This window comes from Boleophthalmus pectinirostris, unplaced genomic scaffold (assembly GCF_026225935.1).
Source record: "Boleophthalmus pectinirostris isolate CB_2022bp ecotype Guang Dong unplaced genomic scaffold, ASM2622593v1 HiC_scaffold_7, whole genome shotgun sequence".
NCBI classification, from domain to species: Eukaryota; Metazoa; Chordata; class Actinopteri; order Gobiiformes; family Gobiidae; genus Boleophthalmus; species Boleophthalmus pectinirostris.
Genome location: NW_026571473.1, coordinates 27,401,623 through 27,415,011, shown reverse-complemented (window position 1 = coordinate 27,415,011; position 13,389 = coordinate 27,401,623). Strand labels below are relative to the sequence as shown.

The 13,389-nt window shown below is 37.5% G+C and overlaps 2 protein-coding genes across 2 annotated transcripts in view; one reads left to right on the top strand and one right to left on the bottom strand.

Annotated features, from left to right (window-relative positions):
* Window positions 1–347: 347 nt before the first annotated feature.
* brdt (bromodomain, testis-specific) lies at window positions 348–7,942 on the bottom strand. The gene is made up of 20 exons (XM_055165063.1): window positions 7,587–7,942; window positions 6,527–6,789; window positions 6,142–6,279; window positions 5,845–5,977; window positions 5,607–5,737; window positions 5,204–5,542; window positions 5,001–5,129; window positions 4,722–4,919; window positions 4,501–4,649; window positions 4,166–4,416; window positions 3,964–4,074; window positions 3,779–3,889; window positions 3,419–3,459; window positions 3,169–3,349; window positions 2,869–2,939; window positions 2,418–2,481; window positions 2,259–2,338; window positions 1,998–2,191; window positions 1,149–1,371; window positions 348–1,020 (listed from the first exon to the last, which is right to left on the bottom strand). Exons 2-20 carry the CDS (start codon window positions 6,716–6,718, stop codon window positions 955–957), a joined length of 2,802 nt encoding a protein of 933 aa, XP_055021038.1. The 5' UTR covers window positions 6,719–6,789; window positions 7,587–7,942; the 3' UTR covers window positions 348–954.
* A 2,961-nt stretch (window positions 7,943–10,903) lies between these two features.
* tgfbr3 (transforming growth factor, beta receptor III) overlaps window positions 10,904–13,389 on the top strand; it is a 150,351-nt gene continuing 147,865 nt past the window's right edge. Inside the window, exon 1 of the mRNA XM_055165064.1 lies at window positions 10,904–11,045. The gene's annotated coding sequence lies outside the window, so the exon portion shown is untranslated. The remainder of the gene's footprint in view (window positions 11,046–13,389) is intronic.

Genomic DNA, 13,389 nt, shown 5'->3' with positions numbered 1-13,389 from the left:
TGGTGACATAACAGCTTTGAAATGTTTTTTGTATTGGTGAGCTCTGTTTTCTATAATGCAGATCATTTTTGCTAACACTATCTTTCTAAACAGTGCCTTGATTTTTGGTGTGACCTTCCATACAAAATTTTACTGTACAGACTACCAGGATTTTTCATAAAGGTTCTAATGTTATTGTGGTCCCCAAGATTTGAGTCGCTCTAATTCTTCAAGGATCAGTACAAATAAGCAGTTGGATGGTAAAGCAAGATGCCAGATGCCTTACTTGCTGCAAAAATTTGCTTCTAACATTGTGATAAACTTGCTTTCTTCTTCAAATGAATAAACAAATAAAATCACAAATATGGTGAAGTAGTGAAAAATAACTTTATTCCTCAAGTAGAAAACTATAACATACAAACTAACATACAGAATACTTATGCTGTCCCAATCGTAACTTTGGAACTGTAGGTAGAATGGTTTTAAAGTGCGAGTAGGGAAAGATTAGCACAATAAAGTGATGCCATGTAGTATTGACAAATCAAAGTGTAGAAATCTTTTTAAAGTCCAAATATGCCCAAATAAAAAAACAAAACAAAACTATCAAGTGGCCTTTTATTAATGACTGAATTGTGTGATATGGTAAAACCTTGCTTATCCATCTCTAGATTTCAAGTAACTGTATTCTGGAAATATATAACATGAAAATTGTGTTGTCAAATTATATGTATATTTTTTACAGGATATGGCCACTTGTACAACACCAACATGCAAGTGCACCTTTGATTCACCAAATGAATACATTTTGTAGGTGTAAACAGTATAAATAATAATGAAAGGCAACATTTTATAATACAATTTTTATATTCTTTTACTTTGCAATAGATATTCTATTTTAACCACAATTCAGAGGTGTTATGGTGTCTGAAGATCATCAAGTATTTTCAAAGTTGTTTTTTTTTGCCTTGTTTTTGTTTAGTCCAAGTTGAGCTCAAAGCTAGTCATGATGTCTCTCTGCATTGACATATCAATACCACACATCTGTAGAAAGAAACAAAGAAATAATCATGACAATTATAAAACAGATATGGTATGTTTCTTGTTGCAATAATGACAGCCCAAACATTTTACTAGCTTAACTAAAACTTGACCCTAAACAAAGCACTCACCGCCTCTCTCCTGCGCCGTTCCTGCTCCCTCCTCCGTGCGATTTCTCGTTCCCTGTCCACGGGTGAGAGTGAGGGAACATCCTGGGGTTCCTGAGGGGACACTGGCTTACGGATCTCAACGTCTTTTAGGATTTCGGAGAGTGGGTCTAAGCCAATCCTCGGGGGTGAGGCAGGTTTTTCTGGAGACTGGTGCTTTTCATTTTTAAACGACCCTGCTGGAAGACTAAAACAAAGGTTTTAGATTTTAGGTTTGACTGATAATACATGAAGTCTGGCTAACATGCAGAACTGACACTCATTTTGTTGCCTAGTTTATAGAAGGCATGATGGTTTTCCACAAGTTTCAGTAACCACTGGACAATTTCCACAATTCAAAGACCTTAAACTGCACAGGACAGTGTTTTAAAATCAGTGTTTTAAAATCAGGCAAGTTGCAGATTTGGAAAAAAAGTTGAAAAGAAAAGTAGAAAAATCACTCATCACTCATAATCAGTACAAAAAATTAAATCTAAAATTCACGAATAATTTACGGAACACATTTTTCGGACAGATTAAACATTGATTTAACAGAATAAAGGAGTTGTCATTATTTTTTATTAGACTCATTGTAATTATTAGGTAACTAACAAGGTAATAATAATTACCTCTGCTACCCGTGTCCAAGTAAAATTATAAACATCACCAAAATTAAGATCCTGGCAAGAACATAAATATATTTCCATTAACTACGGTTTTGGGAAATTAGTAGTTTGACCTGGTATATGCACCTTAGCATGAAACCATATTACTTAAATGCATTAATAAAATACTAGTGAATATAATACATCCCCAGTTAAATTTGTGCTTTACCTGGTGTGCTCATTGGCTTCTTTCTCTATGTGTTTCTCCATTTGTCTTTTCTTTAGCTCCTTCTCTCGTTCCTCCTTCTCCATCGCAGCTTTCCTAAACTGCTGAAAACTCTCCATGGAAGACTTGATGGGGACTGAGGTGACAGACTCTCTCACTACTTTGGCCCAAGACTCAGCATTTTTCAAAACAATGTCCTAGAAAGGCATATAATAATATATCAGAATTGTACTATAAAAGATATGAAGAATGAGTAGTGCAAACCTTTTTGGTGAGTTGGGATTTGTCTTCCTCTGAGGTTTTACTTGTGTTGGTGCAAGTGAAATCCTCAGAATCTCTGAAATCTAATACAACACAGTATGTAGAGTGTGTTTGCCAAACAAAGTGAAATGTTGCAGCCCGTTGCTTAGTTCAGTGACTTACTGGCACTGCTCTGATCTTTCAGCTGCACTGGACTGTCGCTCAGAGGGGACAGCACAGGCTCTTGCTAAAACACAAAATGAATGTTATTTTATATACAATTATCAAAACTGTATGTCAAAATTAAACAAGCACTACATAAACAAATGAGAAGTGTTTTGATCCTAATCCAGGCGTCCTACAAACAAGGCCTCTTTGAAGATGGGAAAGAGTTAAATTGCATAGAGAGCAACAGTGGTTAGTAACACAGTACCCAGGACACAGAATGTGGCTGGGAGTGTAGACTGGGCCATTTCTTTTCTACAATGGGGGGTCCTGAATGCCTCGGGACCAAACCATGGCAACAATGGCTGATGGTAGAGTTTCCTCAAAATGGCATTTTACTTTAGTAACTGCAATTACATTCTACTATGTCATGGATTTAGTTTTACAGGAATATATGAAAGACATATACCTCAAATCTGGTAGATGCCCAGTCCAGAATGATCCCTGGAGAAACCATTGGAGATAAAAGCGTTGATAAATCTGTCAAAAAGGAAGCGATACGTATCGATCTGAGTCAAGCTACTGCGTCAGGCATTAGAAATGAGAAATGTACACAGCTATACACAAGGACAGTAATGTGGGGCAGAGAGCTGACACAGCAGTACGCAAAAAGCACCAGTAGCAGTTTAATAGAAGCAAAAACAGCATTTTATAAAACTTATTCAAAGTTCCCCATGTACTGACAACAGGGGTCTGACAGAAATGTTACCTGGGGGAGGTAGAGGCAGCTCATTACCGTTGCAGTCAGTCAGTCGCTGTTTAGGTAGTAAGTTTTTACTCTCTGTGACTGAAGAGTGCACAGAGGGGTACGTGTGTGGTCTGATCCGTCCAGTGCTCAGGTCTTTAGGTGCAGAGGTCTGTTTGCCAGTGCTACCACAGGGCCCTGTTGACTGGGAAAGAATCTTGATTTTAATGGTATATTATTTCATAATGCCACATTTAAAAAGATCTAAACGTACCTTTATCAAGTTTGATTTGCTCCATCTCTTTGCTGGTGACACTAAAAGGCATTCGTGCATAATTTTACAAATTAGAATATTTAATACACATTTAAATAATGTAAATATTTTCTTCTAGCTAAAGCATTACATTTCAGGCTGTTGAATGGATTAAAAAAAAACTACTTGAGCAGGTCTGTCTTCTAATATTAGGGATCAGATTTTGTGAGTGAAAAATACATTTGACATAAAAACTAGTTATTTGTCTTTTTGTGTGTCATGTGATATGTGATTTAAAAATCAAATTGAAAATAATCAAAGAAAAAAGTCCAGAATCTAGTGAAAAGTAATAAATTCTATAATGAAGCGCTGGCAGCTAACCTGTGTTAGAGTCGGAGCTCTCAGAGTCAGACTCACTGCTGGAGCTGGAGCTGCTGCTGCTCGCACTGAGGGCTGGTGCTCGGAGAAGCTGCGGGGGCAAAGATTTGGGAGCTGAAAACAATAAAATATACATTTCAGTCATATTATTAAAATGTACATAAACAGACCATTTCTTACACACCTACCAGGTGGCTTTTTATGTACTACAAAGTGATCTTTAGGGGCAACCTGGGTTTTCCACACATCTTTAAAAATACCATTCTGACTTTGTTCTGCTGGCTTGCATTGCTGTTTTCCTGTTAGAAGAAAAAAATATAGTACAAATTTAAAGTATGTAATGTAAACCATCAAAACAGCTTGGCAATATGTTAAATGAGGCAAACATACTATTCTTTTCTTTCTTCAGACATGATGAGACATATTTCTTCAGCTCTTGGAGGGTAGAGTTCTTGAGCACATCAAAGTCCACCTCGATCTCCTCCTGGGTGGTGTCTCTGTGACAGGCCTCTTTGTCGTGGATGATCTTCACCAGCTTCCCCATTCGGTCCCCAGGCAGACGGTTAATGTCAAGCTTCAGCTGTTTCTTCTCTTGGTAAGACATCGGCTTTGATAATTCATTCTCATACTTCAAGTATTTTCTGGAGTGCATGCAAACAATTGCATTAAAATATTTTTAACATGACATTATAATATAAAAAATCCATTCTTTGTCAGTAACATACAAGGACTTCTTCTTTTTCATTTGTTCTAGCAGAGACTTGTATTTCGATGATTTGCGTTTTGATTTTGAGATAGTTTTCGATTTTTTGTCCTTTTTTAACTTGTCCTTTTTTGACTTCATTCTTCTCAGGTGCTTGCTCATCTCTTTTAACTACAACCGAGACCAAAGCCTAAATGAGCACAGAGTTCAAAGTGACTGAGATACGCTGCAAAGAATACCCACCCACTCCTCCAGGTTGGCCAGCTGCGTAGTCACATCCTCAGTGGAGTTTTCGGTCTCTGAAGAGCTCTCGCTGTCTGAGCTCTCTGAGGTCAAATGATGTCCAACTCTGGATTCTGTTTCTTTCTTCAAATTCCCAACAGGAGCACCTAAACTTTCAGAATCCCCTGTGATTTTAAAATATCTTGCTTCAAATACGTCCTGTTCACAACAAGTTAACAGTCAGGATGTCTATTGGACTTAATGTGTATTACATTACATTATTATAGATACATAGCAGACCTGGAGCTTTCTGGCCATGTAGACCACCTCATCTGATGGCTGGTTGTATTTGTAGCAGTTCGAAAACATTAGTCTGATGTCAGCAGCAAACTCTTTGGCACGAGTGTACTGTCGTTCCTCCATTTTTTTCTGATGAAGGAAAACAGGGCTGTGTCCAAATTGCTCAAGAATATATTAAATAACATACACTGTCCCATATGTACCCGTACAGTGCCCAGGTCCATGGGCTGCTTAATAACTTCATGGTAGTCATGAAGGCCCAAAGCCACAGCGTCCACAGGGGTGTAGAAGGGCCAGGCGTAGGCATAGTGCCTCTTAGAGAAGAGCTCCTTCAGGATGTCATTACAGCTTCGGAGCTGTTCAGTCAGGCGGCCCTTTTTCACCTCTGAGGATGGAAGGTCTTTTTTTCGGGGCTTGATGGGTCGCCCGCTGCCTCTCCTCAGGGGACACATAGTGGAGGGTTCTCCTTGAGAATATCGTTCAGCCTTGGGCAGAGCTGGTGGCACTGCTGCCTCTGCCTTTCTCTTCAGACTCTTAATTGTCTGAATCAAACAGAGAAAACATTGAATTGCAAGATACTAGACATGTAAATAACACTGGACTTACAGCGGCCTCATGTAATTTGGGGATCTTTTTGGAAATATGATTATGAGAAGCCTCAGGGGGGACAACTGTTACCGTCTGTTGAACCACGACTTCAGATACAGAAGGTTTGTGCTTTGCTTCACCTGCACTGCCTAAACAAGACATTGTGGTTCAGAATTGGGATAGAGCAAGGAATTTAGTCATATTTTATACAATATAGAATATTATTATAAATTAATAATTTGTCTGCTCCACTTACATAAACTCTTGAGTTTGATAGCATCTTCTCCAATATATTCATTAACGTCACACTCATCTTTAGGCATTTTGGATATTTTTTGCAAAAAGAGTTTCTCCAAGGTTTGTGCCATAAAAACAATGTCATCCCCTGGCTGCAAAAAAACAAAACAAACAAAAAAAAGAACACATATCCTTTATGAATACAACCATATGTGAAGAAAACAGGAATGTCTTACAACACTTGTTTGATATAATCGTAAGGTTGAAAACTGTGGATTGTCACTTTAAAAAAATGTTTTATGTGTGGGTTGCCTACCCGATTGTACTTGTAGCAATTCGAGAACATAGTGTTAAAGTCTTGTAAACATTCAAGTGCTTTCCAATAGTACTTGTTCTGGAGACGCTTCTTGATGGTTCCTAGATCCATGGGATTTGTAATAATGTTATAATAATCCTGCAAAACAACAGACATAACGTAAACCTCAAGTCATTTCAATGGAATTCACAAACACAACACAACTTAAGTTGCCTCTAAGGGGTAAATAAAAAAAAATTGATTGAACACTGCAAATTTATCTATACAGAAAAACAACAGGAGAGTTTTACTGAAAAGACACTGCAGAGCAAATAACTGTAAAATCATTGGATACTTCTCTTGGTCTTCTCTGTCTGCGGTATATAATGGTGCAAAAAGTACTAACTGGTATATGTAGCTCCACAGCATCGACTGGCTGTCGAAAGGGCCATGAAAACTGATGTTTCCATAGTGCTTTAAGCACTATACGCTCCAAATACTGCAGCTGGTTAGTCACCCGCCCGGGCTTCTTTGGGTTCACAAACTCAGGAGGAGGGGGGTTCCTGATCACAACAGCACAGGCCTTCAAGTCCGACATGGTACGGGCATCAGGATCACCATCAAAGCATCCAATTTTCAAGTTTTCCTCAATATTGTTTTCTAGAAAACCTAAAGGGCACATGTTTTTAAAATTTCACAAAAGCCTATGAGATGACTGATGAGCAGAAATAAAGTCATATTATAATATCACTACAAACAACCACACGTCATCAAGATTGAAATCGTGGTAAATATGTTTAAGGGACATTTTTCTGGTGGAGGGACACAATGTTAATGTTGGTAGTTAAGTATAAACGCAGCAACATATTGATAGTGTGATATTGCAGGGTGTTTTATCCTGTGATCACTTTAATGCCTTGCATGAATTACTATAACGACTACATGAAAAAGAAAGTGAATGATAGACAGTTTGTGTATTTGTACTTTATTGTCAAATCCATTAGTAAACTTTAAAATTGGTAAAAGTCACATCAGACCAAAACAGAGCCACACATACAGAGTGCGATACGGGTTTGAGGGAAAAGTCTGGGTTTGTGTCCATGTCCAGAAACTTACTGAGGGAGGCGCATGTGGAGCCGCTCATAAACTTGACCCTACTATACAGAGGTGAGAATTAAGACTTCATTTGAAAGGGTGGGGATCGGTTCTTGATGTAAATTAAATCTGTTGGAGTGTAATATTTGAAAAATAATCATTATTTTGTAAAATGCAAATGCTGTTGCTATGGACTCGCCGCTACAATGCTAGCACAATGCTAATTAGGCTAACACTAACCTAAAATGTATAGATTTGCTTTGCGGTCAGTAAATAATCTAAATAAGACAAACCAAACACGACCTAAAAGTTGTAAACCAACACACTTGTTTGTTTAAACACAGATCGTAACATCAGCGCAGTGAAATTACCTGAGATCTGGTTAGTCGGTGCTCTGTCTGGTTCAGTACGTGAGCCCCGTGCGCGCGTCTGTTTTCAGTTTTATACTCGGCCTGTGCTGCAGAACTGATTGGCCCAAACGCTCTTCACGTGTTTCCCTGCTCTCTACCGCATGATCTCAGCATGATCTCAGAAAATCATCTAAACCTTAGAGAATCTCAGAAAATCATCTAAACCTCCAAGTTTGTGCAGAAATGATCGTTTGTTAAAATGACAGCGTGTCAAACAAGCAGCAGCCTTCGTTTCTTGGGCAGCACAAGATTTTGAGTTAACCTTGTAAATAAATTTGCGTGCTGCAGTGTGGGTCTGTTTGGGAAAGTGCAAAAGACCCTCCTCACACGAAGCCCGTCTCGGACTGACTGCTCCAGGCCCGGGTTTCAGGGATCCAGGGCTCCGCGCCCCGCACACCTGCGCCATGTCCAGCCTCCTGCACTCATCAGGGCGGAGCCGGGAGTTCAGAGCGCACAGGGGAGAGGAACGTTTAATATCCAACACAATAACAGAGTGCAGCGTGCAAGCACTGAACATACTTTTATTATGAAAATGTGTACAGTACACACGTTACTGTTAGGTTGACTACTTGTCCTACTACTAAATTCCCTTTTCCAGAAATAGTCTTACTCTACAGTTAAGCTATTAGTCTATATATTATATAGGCTACTTAGGCATATTACATCATGCCTAAGTAAACAAGAATGGGGTAGTTCATGAAGTAGGCCTAAAATATCAGGCAATTGCTGTTTTCATAAAGGATATAAAAAGTAGGTTAGGAGCACTCGGAGGAGAATTTGTCCACAAGATGGCACTATTGTCCAAAGCCACAGAATAGACTTTGGTTTAATATTTGTAATAGAGAAATAAATTCATAGAATAATCAGTTGATCACTGGTCCTATTTTGCACCAGGACTGTAAAACTGGAAAGAGAAAGACTTTGGGAAATGGTGTTTACAACAGTTTTTAATGGACATAAATAATGAGTTAGTGTTGTCCTGACAATCACAGGAAGCTGTTCAGAGAGCTCATAAAAGGAGAAAGGACCTCTCCCTGAGGCCCAAGTGTTTGAGCTGTAGCCTGTGTATGCTGCATGTTTGTCCTAGATATTCTACACCAGAATAATATGTTTGACATTGTAATGAATAATATACATACCTTAAAGGTGCTGTATTTGTTTTTTATTGTCTCAAAACATAAAAACAGAATGAGTTCATTTTAAATAGTTTGCAGTGTTCCAAAGTTATTCCTCACTTACCTTATGAATTCTGAACATCCTAATTATTTGCGACAATGAGTTTATAAGTGCTTTTCACAACTTTCATAGGACAAAGTAGGGTTTTGCCATTACCACGATGTAACAACAACTACCACGCTAAACCACTGATTCTTTGACAATAAAACACCATATGATTAGATGCTGACAGCACACAGTGGACATATTTTGACTTCAAGAGCTGTTTACAATATATCTGCACTGAGGCTAGACACATTTTGCAAAATGTGTACAAAATTATCCTTTCTTTATGAAGGTTATTTGGTTGTTAGTGTGAATATGAAAGAAGAATGGGAAACAATGTACAGTGTCTGCTGTTGCTTGTGGCTCCTGTAGGCAGTGCTCTAGAAATTTAAAAACTCAAGACTTTTAAGATAATTTTGGGACTAGGGAATGTAATGATAGAATAAGTAAGAATGTCATTCTGTCAAGTGTTCAGAAATCCTGTCTTACCAGAATTAAGTTTGTAAAAGTCAAGCTGAAAGATTTAAAATGAAATGAAAACATTTAAAATTACATTTTTGGATTATTAAAGTTAGCTTTTTATTATTATTAAAGCATGCCAAAAATCTAGTCACAATTTTACTTAATAAGTCCTCACTTTGCAGTGATTTGTTCTTGATTTTGTTTCTATAAAGTTTTTATTTTAACAGTTTGTCTAGTAAAAAGGCATGTTAAGGCATGTTGCAAAATCCACTGATCCACTAATACTGTCATCACAACACCAGTGTTTAAAATTTTTATTTTTTCTTTAGTTTTCTGAAAGGAGGAATACATTGGTATGGCAAGGAGTACAGCCTGAAGAGAGGGTTTCCAAACTCTCCAGCTGTAAATCTGAAGATCCAGCTGAAGAAGTTGGAGGAGGACTTCAAGAGCATCGAGTGAACTAAATTTGAAGAGAAACTCCAACAGGTGGAAGCTGAGAACAGCACACTGAAAAGAGAGGTCACTAGTGAATTACAGCTACGCATATCTGTGGAGAATGAGTGAGACGGTCTGTGGCCGCTCTCGAGAAAGTTCTGGAGGAACTGAAAGAAGTCCAAGCCACGGAGAGAAAACCCACAGCTATCAGAGAAGGTTCAACTCCTGGAGCAGAGGAAAAAGAACAAATGGCACAGGAGGCTATTCTCACACTCCACATACACTCCACATACATGTTTTTGTTTTGTTTGTAAGACTGCATGAATTAATGGGTTTCTGCTTCCTGTGTGTCCATGGGTTTCAGAATGATGAATAAAAAGGGCTGATGTCATAGTAATTTACAATTTAAAACAAAATAATTGGCTATATCTTTTGACACCCCTTTGATGGGTTTCAACTTTGCAAATTTTGAGGACTTTTCCCCATTCAAAAAATATATTTTTTTATTCATTTTTAATTGTTAAAAGTCAATATCCATTCAAACTAAATTTTGACAGTGATTATTCTGAAGATAGACAAAATATTGCAAAGTGATTTGTGTTTTTATTTCTAAAACAAGACAGAATAAGAAAACCATAACAGTTCCAGACAAAACAGATGAATTTTTGCCCTGTTGATGTGCCAAGTTGTTGTCTTTGGGGCCATCTAGTGGAGAAAAAAAGAGTTGCATGTGTATAAAGCTGCACAACTGCAAAACGACCTCCATATTTGGTAGGACAGGAATTTAAATGTGTTAATAAATACATATGGTTACGTACCTTTTTAAGGTTCATGCAGAAATTAAAACAGTTTGCCACGATTTTTACCTCGTAGACCTTTATAACTTATGATGCATGCATTTTTTTAAATTAAGAAACGTACATTACATGAAAAAAATATATTAAAATTGAAGGATATATTCTAATTTATAGGCTTTCAAGTGTCTTTTTCTATAATTCAGGACAGAAATTTTGCACAACTTTGACTTGCACATAACTGGAGCCTGGAGATTTGTCATCAGCTGCCTCCTCCTCCTCCTCCAGTTGAAGCCCGCCCCCAGATGATCCACAGCGTAAAACTAAACGGCACATATTCAACACATTAAACTCACAGATACGCTCCTCGCCTCATTTAGCCGTCTTCTGTGTTGTTTTCTAACCTGGAATAGTTTGGATGTCCGCCGGAAACCGTGGGATTTTTTGACATCCGCGTTCAGCACAGCAAGCAACTCCTGTCAAAGTTTACTTCTTGGGATTTTGCATGGTACGTACGCGCTCTTTCTATGGGCTAAAACTACTACAAACTTCAATCCATGCTGGTTTCTTGGCAGTTTACGCAGAAAATGGGGTTTGCTGTGAATGTTATATTAGATTTTATACCAGTATGATGAGGGAAAGTAGCGGTTTTTCTCTGCGATGCAAGTTGGAAATCTCGTCCGCAACAGCAGCTCAACATCTGTCCGTGAATCCTTTGACATTCCCCCGTATGAAGTGAAGTCGCTAAGCTTATCATCGTGCACTTTAGATCGCAAAATATTGTCTTTATGTAGTGGTATGACATGGAATTAGACATAGATGACCAAAGTGTAAGAAATAATCAGCCCACTGGAGGGTCCCAGGGCAGAGAAACAGCGTGGTCCGTAGTTGGATCAAATTTAGCAGGATTAAACGTGACTGCACTTTCTGACAGCCAGGAGTAAAGCAGGAGAGAAGAAATACTCGCCTAAAACACGTTTATCCTAATGCTTGTGGTGTGTGTTTGTTATAATTAAGGCTGCAGAAGGTAGTTCACGTACAAATGTTAGTTGTCATCATGCCAAACTCAAAGTTGGTGCATTTCTTTAAGGCAAACTGGCTTAAAGTTGAGTCCAGCAAAGCATTTATACGTATAGTGCATTGAATATGATTAAATTATAGGTATTGTCAGTTCATTAACATAGTATAATTTGCAGATTGCACTTCAGTTTGTATGCAACGACATGCTTGGAGTTGTAATTAAATGATTTATACCTCCTTATGTGGACAAGGGCATGTGTGCTCCTTAACAGCTGTACAAAGTGGTTGAGTCATAGTTTTGCTGTGTCACCCATTACTACTAGCCCACTCCTTATCACCAAACTGGCCTAAAATACTTTAAGAAAATAAATCTGCAGTGTCAATGTAATGGCTTTATAAATGGGCCGTTTGCAGTACAGTTTCTTCGGAGTACATAACCCTTAATGTGTCTTTACTTTGTTGCCAGATAGGATTGGCAGTGCAGCCTAATTGGCAGTTCTGATGTCTGTTAATATCCTATAATAAAAATGATTATAGCTTCTAGCCTATTCAGTGTGTTTGTTTAATACAGTGCAATAGTTGTGATCTGGTGATGTCGTTTGTGGCATGTGGACAATGCCGTTAGTAAAATGCATCATCTTATTGACAGTTGCAGCTTTTCAATTTTTCTATAAGAATTTCATTTGATTCACCAAGTAGTATTAAGTAATGGTAATGGATTTTTATTTGTTGTGTATGCGCACTGTTGGGAAGTATGTGAATGCACTGAATGTAAGTGTATATATTCAGTATATTAATTCAAGTGCAGTTACTTTCTCTTTCGGTGGTATTCAAAATAGAGTTACTTAAATTAAAAGGAATACACTGAAGTACTTTATCATGTAATTTTTGCTTTGTACTGCATGTTATTAGTAGGGCTGTGCAAAAATATAGAAATATCGATATATCAAATATCGATAGAGTATTGATATCATGGGCTGTTGTATCGATATATCGTGTATCGAGTATTTTTTGGTGTATTTTACAAAATTATTTTGTTACAGCACTACAGTTTTGTCGCTTTTTCAGTGAGAGGAAACTCATTCACACTGCAAAAAGGTTTGTCAAGACTTAAATTAAGAACATTTGACTTTATTTGAGTCGACTCTACCAATGGAATAAGTGTTTTTCTAAATTCAAGTGACATTCAATTTCATTTCTTATTTTAAGGATTGTTGTTTTTCTTATTTTAAGTATAGCAAGTTGTATTTTCATATTTTAAGTACAAAAAATCATATTCTGCTGATAGATAATTTAACTTGTCAAGTGGAATTTACTCAAATCATGATAAAACTTTCTTAATTCAAGTCATCTTAACTTGACCAGATTTTATTTTTTGTGGTGCATGTGACATATTTGACGTTTTCACTGTTTTGAGGATTAAAATGTGTGTGTTTCATATTGACTTTCCACAAGATGTAGTTTAACAAAGGCTTTTAGTATCACAGCCATGATTTAGCGATTGTTTTTAATCGAACCTTATCGAATCAATTTGAAATATATCATATGGAACTGAAAGTTCACTGTATCAAAATATGTATCATATCGTGGCCTGTGTATCGAGGTATGTATCGTATTGGCAACTTCTTAATGATACCCAGCCCTAGTTATTAGTGAGAAAAAAGAAAATGCCACTCTTGCAATGGGTGTGCATGCATTTTTTCCCTTCTAAATAGGCATAACTTTACTAAAATATAATGCAACTTGGTGTAAAAGTTCAGAATACAATAGTCTGATTGGACTAAGTAGTGAAATTACGTTACAAAATACGTTTTATTGCAAGTATTCAATAT